The following is a 20,877-nucleotide window of genomic DNA, read 5'->3' on the forward strand; positions in this document are numbered from 1 at the left end:
TTCCCTCTTCTTGATTTTTTTGGTATAATATGAGGAGGATAGGTGTTAGTTCTTTGAATGTTTGGTAAAAATTGCTTGTAAAGCATCTGGTCCAGGACTTTTTTTTTTACTGGGAGGTTTTTTGTTGTTTGTTTTAAAATGTTTTTATTGATTTTAGAAAGAGAGTAAGGAAGAGGGAGAGAAGAGGGAGAGGGATAAAGGGGTGGAAACATCAATGAGAGAGAAACATCAACATTGACCAGCTACCTTTTGCACCTCCCTCCTCCCTTGCTCCTCCACTGGGGATTGAGCTGCAACTGGGCATGTTGACCATGAGTCGAACCAATGGTCTCTTGGTGTATGTGGGTTAATGCTCAGTCACTGAGCCACACTGGCTTTGCTGCTAGAAATTTTTTGATTACTGCTTTAATTTCATTAGTTGTTATTGGCCTATTCATGTTTTCTGATTCTTCCTGATTCAGTTTTAGAAGGTTGCATTTTTCTAGGAATATGTCCATTTCATCCAGGTTGTTTAGCTTGTTGGCATATAGTTGACATGTAGTATTTTCTTACAATCCTTTACTTCTTTCATTTTTAATTTTATTTATTTGGATCCTCTCTCTTTGTTTCTTTTCCTTTTTTTTTAATTTTCTTATTGATTTCAGAGAGGAAGGGAGAGGGAGAGATAGAAACATCAATGATGAGAATCATTGACCAGCTGCTTCCTGCATGCCTCCTCTGGGATTGAACCTGTAACCCAGGCATGTACCCTGACTGTAATCTCCCGATTCATAGGTTGAAGCTGAAGCACTGAGCCATGCCGGCTGGACTTTTTGTTTCTTGATGAGTATGGCTAAAAGTTCTTCAAACTTGTTTATCTTTTCAAAGAACCAGCTCTTGGTTTCATTGATCTTTTGTGTGTGTGTGTGTGTGTGTGTGTGTGTGTGTGTGTGTGTCTTTAGTCATTTATTTCTGCTCTGATCTTTATTATTTCTTTCTTTTACTTATTCTTGGCTTTTCTTTGTTCTTTTTCTAGTTATTTTAGTTGTAGGGTTAGATTATTCACTTGAGATTTTTCTTGAAGTAGGCCTGTAATGCTACGAATTTCCCTCTCAGGATTGCTTTTGCTGTGTCCCATAGATTTTTGGGTTTTTATGTGTTAATTTTCATTTGTTTCCAGCTAATTCTGGTTTCTTCCTTGTTTTCATTGGTAACCCATTCACTATTTAATAACATACTAGCTTCCATGTGTTTGAATATATTTGAGGTTTTTAAATTGTAGTTGATTTGTAGTTGCATGACATTGTGATTCTAGAAGATGCTTGATATGATTTCAGTCTTCTTGAATTCTTTAAGACTAGTTTTGTGTCTTAACATGTGGTCTCATTTGAGAATGTCCCATGTGTGCCTGATTAGAACATATATTCTGTTTTGGTATAAAATGTTCAGTAAATAACAATTAAATTCCTCAGATCTGGTGTATAATTTAAAGTTGTTATTTCTTTGTTGATTTTTTTGTCTGAAAGATTTATCCAGTGATGTCAGTTGGGTGTTAAATTCTACTACTTTGACTGCATTGCTTTAGATCAAGCATGTCAAACTCAAAGGCTAACACAGGCCGAATAAACAAGGTTTAAGTTTATGTGGGTTGCAAAAAACCAAAAAGCTTCAATTTTCATAGAAACATAGGTTTATTTCAATATAGACATGCTGAATACAAAGGGCTGAAATAAATGAGTAATTGTTAACATAAAATAATAGAACATTTTAATAAAAATTAATATTTTTTTCTTGAACATTAACTTACCAGACACTGAGTAACTGCACAAATTAATTAGCATAAAACAAATAAACCTATTTTTCTTGTTGTCCGAAAGTGAAATATTTCCTGTTTGCATGCCAAACAAGTCAGTACAAGACTAATGACATTGCAATAAGTGCTAAAATATTCGCTGCTAGTATTAGTGGAGAGAAATGGTGCACTTGCGCGTAAGGTGCGTAAGGAAAATGAACGCAACACAATTATAGTAATCAGTGGTTAGTGATGTTGTAGTTTGTTATTAATAATAATGTATAATAGGATATTTTAAAAATTACAAACTTTTTATTGAAACTTTTTTTTACACGTTATTTTGGCTTGGTTGCAAAGATACTCGTTGTGGGCCTTGAGTTTGACATGCTTGCTGTATATCTCAGAGTCCACCAAAAATATTTTTTAAATGTATTGAGGTGCTCCTATAGTCAGTGCATATATGTTTACAAGGGTTATATCCTCTTGTTGGGTTGATTAGTATTATATAGTGTCCTTGTTTGAATCTTGTATGGCCTTTGTTTTGAAGTCTATTTTTCAGATATAAGAATTGCTACCCACTTTTTTTTTTTTTTTTTTTTTAAATTTTTTTGTTCCCATTTGCATGGAATAGTTTTTTTCATCCTTTTACTTGTTCATAGGTGGGTCTGTGTGGGTCATGTTTTCTTATCCAGTCATCTACCCTGTGTCTCAATTCCAGGGTTTGGGTATAATTTGAATAGGTTCTAGCTTATAATTATTTCTGATTCTTGCACTTGCATCATCAAAATTTAATACTGACTCCAGAGCTCAAGTACAGGACTGAAAGGTCCCAGGTTCGATTCCGGTCAAGGGCATGTACATCGGTTGCGGGCACATCCCCGGTAGGGGGTGTGCAAGAGGCAGCTGGTCGATGTTTCTCATCAACATTTCTAGCTCTCTATCTCTCTCCCTTCCTCTCTGTAAGAAATCAATAAAATATATTTAAAAAATAAACACAGCTATCCTTTTTTAAAAAACAATAAAAAAAAAACAGCACTGATTAAGATGATCAATCCTATGAATTTTTGCAGTTTTTGTAACATCTGTTTCCTTTTCGGTAACACCACCCCCCCACCCCCACCCCCGTTTTTTTGATGTTGTTGTTAGTCCTCACCCGAGGATATTTTTTCCATTGAATTTTAGAGAGAGTAGAAGGAGGAGGGAGGTAGAGAGGGAGGGAGGGTGTGAGAGGGACACATTGTTTGGTTGCCTCCTTCACACATCGGGGCACAGGATCGAACCTGCAACCCAGTATGTGCCCTTGACTGTGAATTGCACCCATAGTCGTTTGTTGCACTGGCCTATGCTCTAACCACTGAGAAACATCAGCCAAGGTCTTCCCAATGCCTTAAATACACACTTTTCTTTACTTGTTCACTTACGAGCCCTATCAATTAAATTTTGGTATACAAACATCATAAAAGATGGAAGAATAATGATACACATTTTGTTAGCAAAATGGGTTAGTCCAGGTTCTTTTCAGAAAATATTGGGAAGTCCTTTTTATTGAATAACTAGATGAGGGTACTATATTTTTTGTCCTTAGAAATATACTGTTCATTCATTTTCTTCAGTGAAACCATTCATCTGCAGTGGTTCTCAACCTTTTTAATGCCGTGACCCTTTAAAACAGTTACTCATGTTGTGGTGACCTCCAACCCACAAAATTATTTTTGTTGCTACTTCATAACTGTAATTTTGCTACTGTTATGAATCGTAATGTAAATATCTGTGTTTTCCTATGGTCTTAGCCTCTACAGCAGCAGTTCTCAACTCAGGTTGAGAACCACTATCAGGGTTTCCTAAGACCATAGGAAAACACAGATATTTACATTACGATTCATAACAGTAGCAAAATTACAGTTATGAAGTAGCAACAAAAATAATTTTATGATTGGAGGTCATCACAGCATGAACTGTTTTAAAGGGTTGCAGATTTAAAAAGGTTGAGAACCACTGATCTAGAGTTATTATCATCTGAAGCCATAATCTGATTTCTTACATATATGATCACCATCATCATTAGTCTAAACCAGTGTTTCCCAAACTTCTCTCATGATGAGAATCACCTGGTGGAGTTGTTAAAACACAGATTCCTGAATCCCAACTAAGAAGTGCTAAACTAGAATTTTTGGGAACATATAGGTAAAATTGTATACTTAACTAGTGCTCTAACACAGATTTTATATACAGAGCACTAGTTAGGTATGCAATTTTACCTATATGTTCCCAAAAATTCTAGTTTAGCACTACTTAGTTGGGATTCAGGAATCAGTTTTAACAACTCCACCAGGTGATTCTCATCATGAGAGAAGTTTGGGAAACACTGGTCTAAACAGTGATTTTCAACCAGGGATGATTCCCCTCCCCCCTGCATTCCCCCTTCCTAGGCATATTTAGCAATGTTTGGGGACATTTTTTGCTTGTTACAGCTGGGTTGGGAGGGAAAATAGTCTGCTCCTGGCATCGACTGGATATAGGCCAGAGATACTGCTAAACATCCTACAGTGCACAGAATAGTTCTCCACCAAAAATAATGATCTGGCTCCAAATGTCAATATGCCTAGGTGGAGAAACTGTAGTCTAGAATGCTGCTATTTGATTCTGTGTTATGATGAACAAATTATCACTATAGTAAAAACAATTCTAACCTTTTGCCTTTTTCTTTTTCTTTCAGGATTGGTCCAAAGGAAGATTTTTTCCACTGTTTGAAATGTAACTTATGTCTAGCTATGAATCTCCAAGGAAAGCACAAGGTATCAGTATGCATACTTTTAAAAGTAATAATGGTTTTCTCAAAAGGATGTTTTGAAGTCTAAGCATAAAAATTCTAGCAAAACACCCAGGGGCTCAGACTTGTTTAAAAGTAAAGGCAAGATTTGCTGCCTTTGGTAAGGTCCGCCAGAGGCCTCTGACCTTTTAGAGAATTCTCCTTACAGATTTTTTAACCAAGTCCCATGCTTCCTCACAATTTCAGAAATTATTTAGCTTTTGTAGGCCTCAGGTACCACATCTTTAAAATGGGATAATAATTATATGTGTTTCATTTAGAGTTGTGAGAATTAGACTAGTACAGACAATGAACTTAGTGTGTGGCATATGGTAAGATCTTGATAATATGAACTGTTATTCTTATCAATATTATAAGCAGGTTAGCTTTGGAGTAAAACACATATAAAACAGAAAAGTCTCAAATGTTACTATCATTGCAATTTTGGTAAGTCTTAGGACTCACTAAATTACCTTACCTATAAAATGAATAGAATTTGAATAATTAAGATATATTAAGCAATTTCATTATTTGAGGTAATATTGCAAAGCCTGAAATAGTTGTGAGTTAAATCGTTCTCCCCTGATATAGGAAACATGAATTATTGTTAATTATTATCTTTTTGTAAAATATGTCTTTACTGATTTCAGGGAGAGGAAGGGACGTGGGATGAGAAGAGAGGGAGAGAGTGAGAGGGGGGAGTAGGAAGGAAGAGGATAAGAGAGAATCATTGAGCTGTCCCCTGCACTACTACTACTGGGGATCGAGCCTGGAACTTGGGCATTTGCCCTGACCGGGAATCAAACTGTGACCTCATGTTTCATGGGTTGACCTTTAACCACTGAATCACACCAGCTGGACTGTTAATTATTATCAATAAATTGGTTTTGTTTCTTTTATTTGTTAGTTTTTATTAATAATATTATTATATCTGTTATTTCCATCTAGTTAAGCTTTTGATAATTTGAATTTCTCTTTTAAACAGTGTATTGAAAATGTTTCCCGGCAGAATTGTCCAGTATGTTTGGAGGTATGCTTACAATATTTTTTGCTTTGGAAATAATCCCCTCTTGATTTTAAAATACTTGGTTGTTTATATTATCTTCATATAAGCAGTAACATTTATTTCTTTTCACAGGACATTCACACATCTCGAGTTGTTGCCCATGTCTTGCCATGTGGACATCTTTTACATAGGTAAAGTAAATTTTTTTTCTTCCTCAAAAATGTTTGGAAATAGTTTTTGTTTTACTAAAATAATATTTTGTTTTTTTCCCCCCACAGAACATGTTATGAAGAAATGTTGAAAGCGTGAGTGTTTGGCATTTAAAATGTTACAATTGTAAGATGTCTGATTTTTTTGTCGTCTTCTTTTTCATTGCTATTAGTATATTGGGCATGGCATATTTGTCTTCAGATGGGTAGGGTAAGTGAGTAGTGTTAAGCTGGGAAAGCATCTTTGGGGGTATAGGACAGGATGCCTTGTCTCATCCTACAAATGGAGACAGTTACCTCTGACTTCCTGGATACACTCACTAGGGCGCTCAGTTTCTGACAGAGGCAGTCAGTCATAGCTTTGTAAAATTTTGTGCTAAGGCATATTGCTCAAAATTCTGTGAAGTCATTATGTTGTCCCAGTATAATAACCTGCAAAGAAAGCTGGTAGCAAGATTATCTAAAGCTGAGACTTTCTTGAGGGGGAAGGATGTGAAATAGAGATAAGAATAATTAGGAAAGAGGAGATTGTGTAAAATGTATTTTGTTTCTGCAAATTGATGAGCAGTTTTAATTTATAATAGCCAGATACAAGGAAACTTTTTCAGAATTTTTAGAAAATAATACCTGAATAAATTTTAAGGAATATAGTGTCTTCTTTACTTAAATATATTCAGAAATTGAGGTTGTTTAGCTAAAAAAGTAGCTTAGTTGGTTTTTAAAATATATTAAGTATATTCTATAAGTATTAGGGACTAATTCCTGTCTATTTTAGAGAACTGAGAAGAAAGAAGTAGGTTTAAAAAATGCCATATGATTCAAGATTTAGTCGAAAACTTTCATAGTATAAAAGTTCCCAGGTTTGTAATAGATTATCTTGAAATACAGATTAATGCCCTTTGTTGAGTGGTTTATGCATCAGTTAGCATGTATCTTCTATACTTGAGTTGATATGCTTCTAGTTTAATATTTGGAAAATAACCTTTCTATCTTCTCTAGAGGCTACAGATGTCCATTATGTATGCACTCTGCTTTAGATATGACGAGGTACTGGAGACAGCTGGATGATGAGGTAGCACAGACTCCTATGCCATCTGAATATCAGAATATGACTGTAGATGTGAGTAAAATCAGTGCTGAAAACTTTTCAAATCTTTGTTGATGTTCCTGTTTATTTTTGTCCTTTTGATCAAATCCTTTTTAAAAATACTGCTTTGGCATAGATGCCACTTAAGAAAGCCAAATGCTAATAGGAAGAACAAACAAAATAATCTTTAAATTTTAGTTACTTTGAACTAAAAAGACCAGGGGAAAAAGTTTTAAGAATATCTTTGTGCAGTTCTTCCCAACACTAGGTGGCAGGCACAGTCTTTATTCTGAACTGTTTACACATTACTTGCCAGAATCAGTAATGTACCTGAGTAGAGGTGAATTATTGGTTTGATGTTTTATTTTCAATTGATTTCAAGCAAACATGTTTGCTGATTTTTGAAGATCACTTTTTGTTTTTGTTTTTAATGTTTAATACCCTGTTTGTTCTATGTTACTTAGATTTTTAAAATTTGGTCTTATTAGCCTGTAATCTAAAATATAAGAATATATTTCTGTGCCATTTGTCTTATTGAGAATGATCATCTTTTCTCCATTAATTGAGGTATGGCGCTGTCTATTCTCAGCATAGTATATTGAATTACAGATAAGAATTAGAACTCTAGATAGCTTTCTGGTGCTTTAATAATTTTTGGACATATACATTTTCTAAACATCATTAGTTTAGTTTAGGTACTTCTACACAAAAGGATCAGAACCACTTATGAAAGCCAAATAAAAATTATTTTTGTTGTATTTTCACATGAGCATTTTATAATTCATGTGAATAATTGAATTGTTAGTAAGGTCAATGATCACTTTTGGAATACTAAACTGATAATCGCATGATGCTTTATTGTAGGCTGCAGTGTGTGATATTCCATGTGGAAGATTTTTTTAAATAACAGCTTTAATAAGATGTAATTCACATACCATACAACTTATCCACTTAAAGTATACAATTCAGTGCTTTTTATCATATTCTTGGAGTTATATAGACATCCTCACCATCAATTTTAGGATATTTTCATCACTCCAAAAAGAAACCCTGTACCTATTAGTAGTCATTCCCAGTTCATTAGCTCTAGGCAAACACTAATCTATTCTCTACATTTAGATCATATTCATAAGAGAATTACTTTCCAAATTATAATTTAGAGTAAATTTGTAAGTCTTCTCCTTATTCTGGTGTGTCTTTTTTAAAGCTAATGCTTTTCTCACATAGTACTGATCAATTTTCAGGGTAACACCTTTTTTATTTTTCAAGATCTCAGTACTAGAAAAGATTAATCCCTAAATGGCATTTTATTGACATTTTTGGGATGAGCCAAAAGCTTCTCTTTGTTCAATTGTAGAACTACTTTTGAACTTTAATTCATTTTTGAGGTATAGAAGACTAGGAATTTAGTATATTAAACCTAAAAGGAAGTGGAGAATCTGTTGTCCAGCAAGACCTGGTGCTGAAGAAATCCCTTATACATAAATGGTCAAGTTCCAAGTTTCCCCAATTAAAACACACCCCATTAGCACTTCCAAATACTTGTTTCCCCTAACTCCTTAAAATCCTCTGATGATAAGCCATCAAGGAGTTTGGGCTTTTGAGCAATAACTCTCCCATTCTTCGTGTGTAGTTTCTGATTTCTCCACTGCCAAAACAAAAAAACCTAAAGAATAAGCAAAAATGTCATGATAAGTATGTAAAAATTTGTTTTATTAACTAACATAATTTTCTAATTTTCTAAGTGTTAATGAAAATAATAAAATATGTATGTTATTTTGAATTGAAGTACAGATGGTTCTGGACTTGTGGTGGTTTGATTTATGGTTTTTCAACTTTATGGTGGTGCTAAAGCAATACACATTCGGTAGAAACTGTTCAAGCTAAGCTATGAGGTCCAGTAGGTGTATTTTCAATTTACAGCATTAACTTATAATGGATTTATCAGAATGTAACCCCATTATTAGTCGAGGAGTATCAGTATAGGTGTTGATCTGATAAGTGCCGATGTTACTTTTCATGCTAGTACTATTTATACTACTCAGGAGCTATTTTAAAATAAACTTCTTGGCACAAATCCTCATTTTCATTTTCTGAATTCAGAGTAGCCTCTTAGAGTTTTCAGTGAACAAAAAATAGGGCATTTCTACTTATGGAAATGTTTAGACACATATGTAAAGGTGTTTTTACATCTTTAGTATTATTTCTGAGGAAATATTTTGAGCAATGTCACTTTATATTCTCTAAGGTTTAATATGCTTAATTTGAATTCATCTCTTCATTTTTTAGATTCTCTGCAATGATTGCAATGGAAGATCTACAGTCCAGTTCCATATATTAGGCATGAAATGTAATATTTGTGAATCCTACAATACTGCTCAGGCTGGAGGTTGTAGAATTTCACTAGATCAGCAGTGACCAGCATATACTACACTGGAAAACTCAGCATTTTCTGATAGAAGAAGCTATCTTTAGTATCCTATTGTCATAATGTGTCAGATTCTATGCATTAGAGTTGATGTGTTTTGTACTAGTGTCACAGCATAAAGTCATTTACAAATACTTAAGGATTCAGGGTCTCTTTATAGAATCATCATATCTATATTTAATGAAAGCCACTGCACCTGTGTTTTGATTGAAAATTCCTTTAGTGTCAGTTGTTTGGAAGCCAATGATGTTTGCCACTGAATCTTACATCCATAGAAATATGTTATACTTTCATGGAACTTTGCTTTAAGTGGCACTCTGCATGCAGAATTCATTTCTAGTTTGACAGAACTGTAATTAATTCTAAGTATTATTCTTGACTTTTTAAGGGCTGTACTATAAGAAAATGTTCTATCTTACTGTTAAAATCTAATTCCATATGCTTTAGAAATTTGTAAGACAGTCCTTTGGATCTTGTAAATGTGAATTTTGACAGAATAACTGCTAATAAAATTATATTGAAACTGTTTTATAGAAATTTTTTCCCCAAGACTATCTGTTTTTGGCTTAATTAGGGCAATATAATCTTATACTATAAAAGAAATATTCTTGTTTTGAGGTGTTCTCCCATAAGATTAGTTGGGAAAAATGTAAAAGAATAGAATTCTTCTAATTCTTAAGAAAACCACCAACATTGACAATAATTTTGTTTTGGTTACCAAAATAATTTTTTCAAAGAATAATTCATTAAGTATTCAGTGAGCAACTACCTTGTGCCTGGGTATGGTTCTATATGCTGCAGAGACAACAAAAAAAACCAATATAGTCAAAAGTCCCTGCCCTTATGGTGGTCCATTCTAGTGTTCCTCATACTTAATAGGCTTCTAGTGTGTGTGTGTGTGTGTGTGTGTGTGTTGTAGTGGTTGTCTTTGTTGTAATTGGGTGCATTCTTTCTTCTCTAAATGCTTAAAAGTAGGTTATAGGTTTCTCTTTCACGGCCTGCGTGGAAAGAGTTCCAATTCAGCGTTCGGGTTCTGGAGAAGGGCCGCACACAAATGAAGAGATTTGAGTCTTGAAGAAATTCAACTTGGCAATATGGGGGTCCAGGCAGTAGTCCAACTCTAGTGGGAGAACTACTCCCTGCTCTGGCCCTGCCATCCCCTTTTATTGAGGCTTTAGGGAAAACATCTTAGGCAACATAAACAGAAATTTACATGTAGCCTTTAGGCAGGAAATAACAGAAACTTACACGGGACAAACAAGGTGGAGGCTGCTTCAGCTAACAATATCAACTAAAGGTTAGAGCAATTAAGGTTGTTGACCAGCCTTCCTGGCTTCCTGTCAACATCTCTTTTTAGTGAAACTGATTTGTTTTCCAGGAGTAAGTGAGTAAAAAGGGTACAGAATATTCCTGGCAAGATCTCTTATTTTTTAATAGTTTTTCGTACTCATGTAGTAGAATTAAATATACCTCTTAATTCAGGAACAATGCACAGTAATACTTGATGATCCTGAACTTTAGCACTAGTATCCCAGTATTCAACTTAGTTTGTTTATAAAACGCTTTATAAGTAAAGTGTTACTCATCAGTCAACTCCCATTACATTTCTAACTTTGAGCTAGTTGAATTTTCTGTGAATAAGGTAGACAGTGTTTTAACTAGAGATCCTAACATTTCTGGAACATTTATTTTTTCTTCTGTTGAAATTTCTTTACCTGGATAAAGGCAGCAGTATTGATTTCCAGTTTGGGGCCTGGACCTTCTCTATTCTATGTTGCCTTCCTATCTTACATGTTTTACTCTTGCAATCACTCCCTTCACTTGTTTCTTTGGCCTGGGCAGGGGGGCACTATCAATCTTGATTTGGGGAAGCAATGGGACATCTTGTTCGGTGTTACTGTCTGGAATACAGATAAGGAAAGACTAGTTTTCTAGTTGTAATACTTTTTGTCTCTGTTATCCTGCTAAACTAGTTAAGTCATATGATTGCTTTTAATTGTAGTCACTGGATCTTTCAGTAGGAGTATAGAAGTTCTGTGTTTTGAGAATCTACCATGTGCCAGGCTTATGCATTAGTGTTAATCCTTACAATAATTCTGTAGCATAGGTGTTGTCTTTATTTTATTGATGAGAAAGCTGATGTTCAGAGGTTATATGACATGCTCAAGTAAATTACAGGTACTAAATGTTGGAGCTGGGAATCAGGTCCAGACGTGTGACCCCAAACCCACTGTACCACACTGCCTTTGACTCAAACTTCTATTTTGCCAAAGTAGTCCTAATAGTCATATATTATGGAGGAGCTCTTGATTTGTTAGACTTTCCAGTTTTAGATGTCTATTTATTTAATTATTTGACAACTGTTTAGTTTTTCTTTCATAATCATAAAGTTAATTCTGCAATCTAGCTAGACTGGGAAGGGGTAAGGAAATTGTGGAACCCAATAAACTTGCAAGAACAAAGATTATAGAACATTCCAAGCAAATCGGGGTGAAGGGGTGCTCTCCTGAGCTACAGAAGGAATGGTCTGGTGATAAAGATAAAACACAAGTCAAATTTATCAGAGTTGTCCAAAATCAGCAATGGTGATCTTGCAGGTCTTGCCATTCCTAGACCCAAAGTGCTCCATGACTGTCACAATATCCATGTCTTCTTTCAGCTGGCCAAAGACTACATGCTTGCCATCTCACCATTCAGGCTTGGCAGTGCAAATGAAAAACTGGGAGCTGTTTGTGTTAGGTACAGCATTTGCCATGGACAAGATACCAGGACCTGTACGTTTCAGGACAAAGTTCTCATCCACAAATTTCTCCCTGCAGATGGACTTGCTGCCTGTGCCATGTCACCACCTGGCTCATAAATCCTGGAATAATTCTGTGAAAGCAGGAACCTTTAAAACCAAATCCTCTTCTCCCCAATGCTCAGAGCACTGGAGTTTTCTGCTGTCTTTGGAATTTTGTCTGCAAACAGCTTGAAGGAGATTCGGCCCAAGGGCTCGCCATTGACAACAATGTTGAAGAACACTATGGGCTTTGTCATGGCTGGTCACGGAGTGGCTTCTGGGCGGAGGTGTCTGCAAAGCTAGATGTCATATTTTAATTCATAATCTGATTACTTAAATCTTCAACTCAGGATCCAAATTTGTCCAAAATAAGCAGATTAGTAAATGCTATGATATCCAGTCATGTGCTTGAAGCAGTTTTCAAATGCCCTTGAAATCAAGGCTTCAGAGATTTGTTCATGACATGTCCAATTCACTTCTCATTCACTATCATAAGTGCCTTAGCATTCAGTATGTAATAACTTAAAATGGAAAGTCTTAATTTTGGGGGGACCTTTCCTGATTCAAGAATTTTTTTATTGTGGGAAATATGTAAGAAGAAGATAGTCCTGGCCAGGTTGCTCAATTAATTTTGGAACATTGTCTCCTACACCAAAGTGTTGCAGGATTTGATTCCTGGTCAGGGCACAAACCTAGGTTGCAAGTTCAATCCCCAGTCTGGTCGTGTACAGGAAGAAACCAATCAATGTTTCTCATTTCAATGTTTCTCTCCTTCCCTCCCGCCCTCCTTCCTTCTCTAAAATCAATGAAAAACATACTTGGGTAAGGATTAAAAAAAAAAGGCAAGTCTCATCTTCCAGAGATAACTACTGTTCATATTCTAACAGATAACTTCATTATTTTCTTTTCCTGTTCATAGAGACTTAAAAAGCTTACAGGAATGTATGTCAGTCTGGTTTTAGGAATTGTCTGTTCCTGAAATAAGGAACAGCATAATTGTCTCTAATTTGTATCTTAGTATACTTATTTTAAAAACCAGTAACTCAATATGTTTATGAATTTTTTTAAAGGGGAGGGCATCAAGAGTTCAGGTGGATTAGTTTATTATAATTTTTTAAAAATATATTGATTTTTTACAGAGAGGAAGTGGGAGGGATAGAGTTAGAAACATGGGTGAAAGAAACATTGATCAGATGCCTCCCCCCCACACTGGGGATGTGCCCGCAACCAAGGTACATGCCCTTGACCAGAATCAAACCTGAGACCCTTTAGTCTACAGGCTGATACTCTATCCACTGAGCAAAGCCAGTTAGGGCTGAATTTCTTGGTGCATAGAAGCTCAGTTGCCCCTTGTATCATTAAAGAAGTGTACATAGGTTATTTCTTATCTCTAGAAATTACAAGGGAGTCTTAAGTGTAGGGAGCTGTATGTGAAACTAACTTTAGCTCATGTTTGAAGTAAATAAGTGAGGAGCCCTTAGAACAACTTCCAGGCAACTTTTTAGCTTGGTTCTGCCACTCAGGGACCACAAAAGTGTGGTGTTTTGGAGATGGGTGAGCTTGTGACTTACGCATTCTCTATTTTAGAATCAGTAGATAAGTACATTCCTTTGGGTGTCAACAGGCCTGCTCTATGACCCCTGGGGTAATGCCTGACAGTTCATTAAGATTGCCCCTGTTTAGATGTTGCTTAGGCCTGCCAAGCATTTGCTCTGGTAAACCTCTGATCAGGATCCGAGCTGGTTGCACTTGTTTTCTCCCAGAGTCAAAACTTCCCTTAATCACCCACCTGCTTCCAACTATTGTCCTGTTTTCATTCATCTGGCATACCATATTTTTCCATGTATAAGATTCTATTTTTTTCTAAAATCGTTAGACTAAAAATGGAGGGGCATCTTATACATGGAAATCAGCCCAGGATGGAGCTAGCAGGTGCATAGCTGCCCATACCTTGTTAAACAGGCTTCCTTCAATCCTGAGCCTTATTACTGACATCAGTTGATGCCATAATTGGAGGTGGAGATGGAGGGTGCACAGATGCAACAGGGACTGGAGAGTTCTGAGCCCATGAAGATGTCAAAAAATAAGATAAATACTGGTAAGCAATTGTCTTACTCTGCAAAATTCAAACTGAATGTAATCAGCTAAGCAAAAGAGCATGGATATAGAGCTGCAGAGAGCTAATTTGGACCTCCTCCCACTGAGAGATCAGACAGTGGAGAAAAAAGGAAGAACAACTTAAGATGCCAAGAAAAGCCTTAAGAGGAAAACGAGCAAAATGTTTAAAATATTTATTTAATTTTGGGTTGGAATAGTGGTGGTGTCTTATACTTGGGGTGTCTTATTCATGGAAAAATACAGTATTGTATTTTTTTTAGAGTCAAAATTCAGAATGAGCTAAATATGGTAAACAGCCCGTTAGCCTGTCTAGAGGTTGCCGCAATCCCAACTATTGCCAATGCAGTGAGCTTAGGTGGGGCTTGGCCATTGGCTCCTCATCCTTGTGGGTGGGGACTTGAGGAGCTGAGTCTGGAGAACTTTGAAAAAACAGTTCTGTGTCTTCTAGAGAAGTGGTCACCAACCGGTTGTCCGCAGACCACTGGTGGTCCGTGAGGTCTGAAAGGTTGGTGATCGCTGTCTAGAGCCTGTTCACAACATCAGAAGATCTCTTGGAAACCCATCTCCGATTGCCCCAGACTGTTGTCCACCCACTTCCACCTCCCACTTGGCATCACATTTGCTTGAAATCTCAAATTGGCATTTGTTCCAGTCTCCTTTGCTTAGATTATTTACACGTTAAGTTAATCTCCCTTGTTGAATTTCAATTTCCTTTAGAACAACTAGTATAGTGTTTAATATGGAACTTAATATGATCTGTGCCTTCTCTTAAAGTTTTAATGAGTTATATTCCTCCGGAGTTCTTTTTTCTGGTTTTTATTGTACTTGTTTAACTTTTGCTCTATGGCAGCATTGATTGTGGGTCTGGAAACTGCCTTTTTAGTTTCAAAGGTATTTCTGTGAAGGTTACCTTTAGAAAATAGAAATGCTAGGATTTTAAGAAATGACATGAGATGATAAAAACTGACCCAACGTTTAATAAAAAAAAAAAATCAAATTTGAGAGTCATACATTTATAAGAGTATATGATAACATTTATATTCAGTTTAAAGAATAATAATAACCTGAACATTCAGGCCTTCACCACCAGAGAAGAAGAAATAGAACATTGACAGTATTTGTGACACCCCAATCCTCACAATAGCTTCCTTAATTATATGTTCCTCTCTCTTATTGCCTCATTCCATGAAACAATAATCCTGAATTTTGTTAGTTGTTCCTTGCTATTGTTTATAGTTTACTATCTACATATTAATTCCTCTAAATATATATTTTATTTTTACCTACTTTTGACTTTTGTATAGATGGAATTATGTTATATACTAGAGGCCCAGTGCACAAATTTGTGCACCAGTGGGATCCCACGGCCTGGCCTGTGGGATAGGGCAGAAACCAGATCTCCAACATCTCCAAGGGGTCCCGGATTGTGAGAGGACACATGAGTTCTAAGTCAAGTTCTGTATCAATTGAGAAGTAAATTTGGGAGTCATATTGCTTCTAATGGGGAAAGTAGATTGTGGCTTGGAACCAAGGCCAAATTAAGTTTGCTCTTCCTTATTCTAAGTTGAATTTACCTGTACAGTCATTGAGTACACCTGGAGAGGGAAGTAGTGAGTCTTAAATACTGCAGTTGCCAGAGGGAAGGCTACAGCATAGAAAGGGCTTAGGCCATACCTGTACAGGGTTTTTTTTTTTCTCCAAATTTCACCATCAGGTAACTCCTCTGATGGGTGGGGTGAATGGGGAAGCCAAAGAGAGAAGGATGGAGGCTTTCTAACAAAGTTGATCCTTTTCACAAAGTGGAAGTAAGGGCCCTGGACCACCTATTTAGTTGGAAATCCAGCTATACTATCAGCCAGCCCTCTACATACGCAGATTCTCAACTTCCCTTTGACCCTGGAACAATGCTCATCAATTGAGAAAAACCCACTTATATGTAGATCGGTGTAGTCCAAGCCCGCTTAGTTCAAAGGTCAACTGTACTTCCAAAGAGGGTAGAATTCATTAGCTGAGACAAGAATATGGAGGAATCCTGGTTCCAAAGGCCCTGAGATAGCCATGTTGTGCTGGTATCTTTGAAATGAAGATGATCTGAATCTGGTCAGACCATGTGGGCTGAATGTAACTTGCAGATAAATAACCTCTTCCTGGTATAGATTCTAAAGCCAGCCTGACTTTCAGGGATGATGGGCTGTGGTGCCAGGCAAGACCCAACTTCCACTTTGTCATCTTGAAAGTGAAACAGTGCTGGCTGGTGTAATCTGTGCACTGTTTCTTTTACAATCAAATCATGTTGATGTCGTAGGCAAAGACCATTATTTGTCACAATTAATCTCTTTCTTTTCGCCTTTTACTTTGTGAATTGATGTATTTCTTTGGGGCTATTTTGCTGTGAAGATTAACGGATTTGTTTGACATAATGAAATTACAGACTTTAGAGTTGGAAGACCATATATTCTAACCCACTTGGTTTTGCTTGATCAAACTGAATTCCAGAAAACTGCAATTTACTTGCCCAAGTTTTCTATGAAGGCCTGCAAAGGAAGAGTTTTTCTTTATTTTCCGCACCATTATCTCCTGTGAGGCTCTGTATCTGTATGTGTGTTGCAAGCTGGGATAAATACAGTTGTCCCCGTGCATAAATACCTACCCAGACATACAGATAAGAGATGATCTGAGTTGGGAGAAGGGAGACATGAATAAAGGAAAAGAATGGAAAACGTAGGAATAAATAGAAGCTATATTTTCTAATGTAACAGCTGAGTGTAGAAATCTAGTTATATTTGTGTATCCAAACATTTGGGATCCTAGTTTAGTGTAAAGGTTTAGGGAAGGAGCCAAATGGTTGAGTGAGCAGCTTGAAATGGCATGGGCTTTGGAAGCACAGAAGTTCAAATTCTGTCAATCTAACATGACCTTGGGTCTTAACTTCTCAGACATTTTACTGTTTGTGACATAGAGATAGTAGCAACAACTTCATAGGGTTTGTGTTGTGAGGTTTAGATAAGATCAAGTGTAAAGCACTCAGGAGACTGCCTGCTGTGTACTGGGCCACCAGTAGACCTTACTCTTAAAGCTCATTCCCTTCCTGTCTGCAGCATTGAGGTGATCTTCTATTATCTGCTCTCAGTGAACTGTACCAATGTTCCCAAATCTCCAGCCATTGGAACAGAGTCTATGCCTTACCATCCTCAAGTGGGTTCTCTTGGGAGAGACTGCCCAGGGACAAATGGCCTCGAGTGGATTGGGTCTTGCTCTTCCTGGGGGGGCCTCACAGATCATGAGGTTCTTCTGGCACCATCCCAGGTCCTCGCCATTCAGCCTGCAATGGCTCTCCAGTCCCTTGGTCATCCCTCTCATCCTTGACTCATTTTTCCACTGAGGGTGACAGGAACTGGTTGCTCTGTCCTTTCTGAGTAGCTGTCTGCTGACTGGTTTGACCGGTAATGCAGTAGTCTGATTGTATAGCTCTGAGCTCGTTATAGGGGGAATCCATTCTCTTTGTAAAGTAACTGACAGGTTTTAGTGAGGTTGTGATTAGGGACATTTCTTCTGAGGTCATTGTAGTACATTTTGATTTCTCAAAAGAACAAATTTCTAAATTTAGAAAGGATAGGATCTTCTGAACTTCAGAATGGTTTGATTGTATATGGGAGACTTCGATTACTTTCTAATTTCTCTGCTTAATATGGGGCAAGTAATTTCCCTGGTAATCAGTTTTATTTTAGGTAAGAGAAATAATACATAATAATTTCTGATAAATTTAGAGAAAGTTTCCCCCCTGTTAGTAGTCATATTTATTTGGCAGTAGAGTAGAATGGTTAAGGACACAGGTTCTGGAGATGGTTTATATCCATCAGTTCTGTTATATTTACTTGCTGTGTGACTTTGGGCAACTTATTTAACCTTTCTGTGGTTCGTGGGTCAATTGTGAAGATAAACTTTACTTCTGTAAAATGTTTAGACAAAGGTAGCTATATTATGATGTATCTCATATCTGCTACCATTTCATATTCTTTACTTATTAACATTTAATTATATATACTGATTAGATTTTCATTCTTTACTTTCACCATCTTGCCCCAATTAAGTCCCATAACTTTCCTCCCCTCTCTGACTTATGCTTTTACTTCTGGATAAGATGATTGGCAGTACAAAGATGCTGGCGAACTTTGCAGGGAAAATGAACTCAGCTTACCACCAAACTTTGTTTTCTGACAGCAGAGGGTGCCACAGTGTTTCTGGTGACAGGGATTTTTTGTGCAGAATGATTTTTCTTTCTACATGGTACTTAAAAAGTAAGAGCTCTTCCAGGATACTGACATTGAGAACATTTATTGTCCGTTATATAAGAATGAACAAACCAATATCAAGAGTGCATAGTCATTGGATAGTTTTAAATTTTAATTAAGCATGTCTATTGCTATCATATTTCATATCTGCCTGTTAGAATTCCTTGGGCCAGATGTATAAAGGTGGAATATTTTCAAGAGTATATGACCAGTGCTGTCTGCTAATGTTATACCCTTATATGTTCGGGGGCAAGAGAGGAGGGAGGAACAGTGGTGAGGGGTCAAGGGGAAAGGAAGAAATCTGGGAACAGGCAGTGCCAGTGCTGGAATGATGCAAATTTTGGTGCCGTGGGGAGTCTGCAAACTGAACAGGACCAGATGGATGATAGTTCTAAGTGGAAAAGTGCTGTTTGACTTGCTGATAATTGGAAACTGATCAAGCCAGAGAAACAAATATACATACCAAGGGGGATCCAAAATATGGCAGGTTGAATTTTTTAGGATAGCTGCAATAAGATCTCCATCCCATATGCTTATTGTCCAATCTGACATTGATATTCCTTCTTTTTAAAAGGTGGGGACTACTTTTTTCTCCCCTTGTACATGCGTGGCCAGTGACTGTGATTGAAGAGGTATTTCCTAGACTAGTCATAAAGGTGACAGATTTGCTACTGGGACATATTGGAATCTCACTGCCATGCTATAAGGAAGCCCAGGTCACACAGAGAGCCCACATGTGACCTTCAGCTGACATCACAACCAACAGTTAGCCATGATCGTCAGACTTATGAGGGAGGAAGCTTTCAGAGGGCTCTAGCCTTAGGCACCTCCTGACTGTAACTTCATGACAGACTGAGTGTAGAAGTGCCCAGCTCAATCTAGCTGAAAAGTGCCCAGCTCAATTTAGTGCCCCGAACCATAAGAGATAATGAGAACATGATTGCCATTGTATTAACCCACCAAATTTTGGGGTGATTTGTTGTCTAGCAACAGTAACTGAAATACAAAGTTAGGGTCCACCAGCCAGATGGTCTGGGATAAGAGAGTAAGTCAAGGAGGTATTTCCAAAGTTAAAAGCTATTTAGTAGAAAGGAGTTTGGGCACAAAAGAAGGATTCAAGATCAAGGTTAGGGCAGTCAGTTAGGGAGTTTGCAGTGAAGCATGACTGGTGAGGGTGCTGTGATGCGGCAGACTACGTCCTATCTTGCTCTTCTTATAAATAAGCCCACGCCTGCGGGCCGGTGTGGCTTGGTTGGTTGGAGCATCATTCCATACACCAAAAAGTGGCATATTTGATTCCTGGCCAGAGCACATACCCAGGTAGTGAATTTTGAATACATTTAACATTTTATTCTGTTTTAGTCAACATTTGCCAACTCCAACAAGGGAGACTGAAACAAAACACTTAAATTAAATATCCTTCAAAGTTTACAAACCCAAATAAGAAAGAAACCTCAATACTCAAACATTAAAATTTATTTTTATAAGTTTGTAGTATTTATGGTTCAGAGTTATTAAAGCTTAAAATTGCATGAAGACTTCTGGGACACTCTGTTATTTGATTAATCCCCAGTATGTAACCAATTTCTCATCCCTGCCACCATACTCACCCTGTAGGGTACCCTCCTCACTTTACCCATTCTTCACCTCCCAGGCCAGGCTGCCCTTACACGGGGTTGCCTTCCTCACCTGATAGGGCTATGACTCTCTGGGGCATCTGCATTGAGATGACTTTTTGTCCTGCTTGTCTAAGTTGAGCCACTCCCTGGTGTGGACCTCTCTCCCCACCCCCACCCCTGGCACCCCCTCTTTAACCTCCAGAGGCCTACTTTATGCTCTGGGCCCCATGGCTCACGCCCTCCACATTTTATGATGGGGATACCTACTTCTCTCGGGGTCACCTCATAAATTTAGGACTGAATTGTTCAGGAAAAATGGCAGGGGGAAAAATGGCAGGGAAAGGCAGAGACCTAAGAAGAGAAATAATTTGTTTTAATCTTCCTTCAGTATATTCAAAGATAAAGATTTCCCTCTCAGAACTATCTAGGGGCATCTCACAGATTTTAATATATAATACTTTCATTGTCATTCAGTTCTAAGTAGCTTATAATTCCCCCAGGACTTTTGTTTAACCCAACCGTTATTCATTTATTTAAATAAAATGAGACCTTCAATCAAACTGTGTAAAATGGAATTCTAGAAGTCATTTTACTTGTTTTCTCTAGGCATGTTAAGTGCCAATGATCTCTTTCTAGCTCAACATGGGAAGTCAACAAGTATTTACATATCTAAGATGCCATTTTAGGTATTATCACCAGGGCAGTACACCATAAAACAACCCATCAGCATTATAAGTCTTTCAGAGAGGAGGAACT

General features: G+C 37.1%; 1 protein-coding gene and 1 pseudogene across 3 annotated transcripts in view; one reads left to right on the plus strand and one right to left on the minus strand.

Moving 5' to 3' along the window:
* Window positions 1-9,847, plus strand: part of RCHY1 (ring finger and CHY zinc finger domain containing 1) — a 20,066-nt gene extending 10,219 nt beyond the window's left edge. For both annotated transcript variants that reach the window (XM_084871847.1, XM_084871848.1), the window contains 6 exons: window positions 4,488-4,566; window positions 5,566-5,610; window positions 5,719-5,777; window positions 5,865-5,891; window positions 6,795-6,915; window positions 9,172-9,847. In XM_084871847.1, the coding sequence (XP_084727973.1) occupies window positions 4,488-4,566; window positions 5,566-5,610; window positions 5,719-5,777; window positions 5,865-5,891; window positions 6,795-6,915; window positions 9,172-9,300 (460 nt within the window). In that variant the 3' untranslated portion in view covers window positions 9,301-9,847. The remainder of the gene's footprint in view (window positions 1-4,487; window positions 4,567-5,565; window positions 5,611-5,718; window positions 5,778-5,864; window positions 5,892-6,794; window positions 6,916-9,171) is intronic.
* A 1,991-nt stretch (window positions 9,848-11,838) lies between these two features.
* Window positions 11,839-12,383, minus strand: LOC311614590 (peptidyl-prolyl cis-trans isomerase A-like; annotated as a pseudogene). The gene has a single exon. The product of its transcript is annotated as a peptidyl-prolyl cis-trans isomerase A-like (transcript).
* Window positions 12,384-20,877: the final 8,494 nt, after the last annotated feature.

This window comes from Pipistrellus hanaki (assembly GCF_964339955.1).
Source record: "Pipistrellus hanaki genome assembly, chromosome: 1".
Lineage (NCBI taxonomy): Eukaryota > Metazoa > Chordata > Mammalia > Chiroptera > Vespertilionidae > Pipistrellus > Pipistrellus hanaki.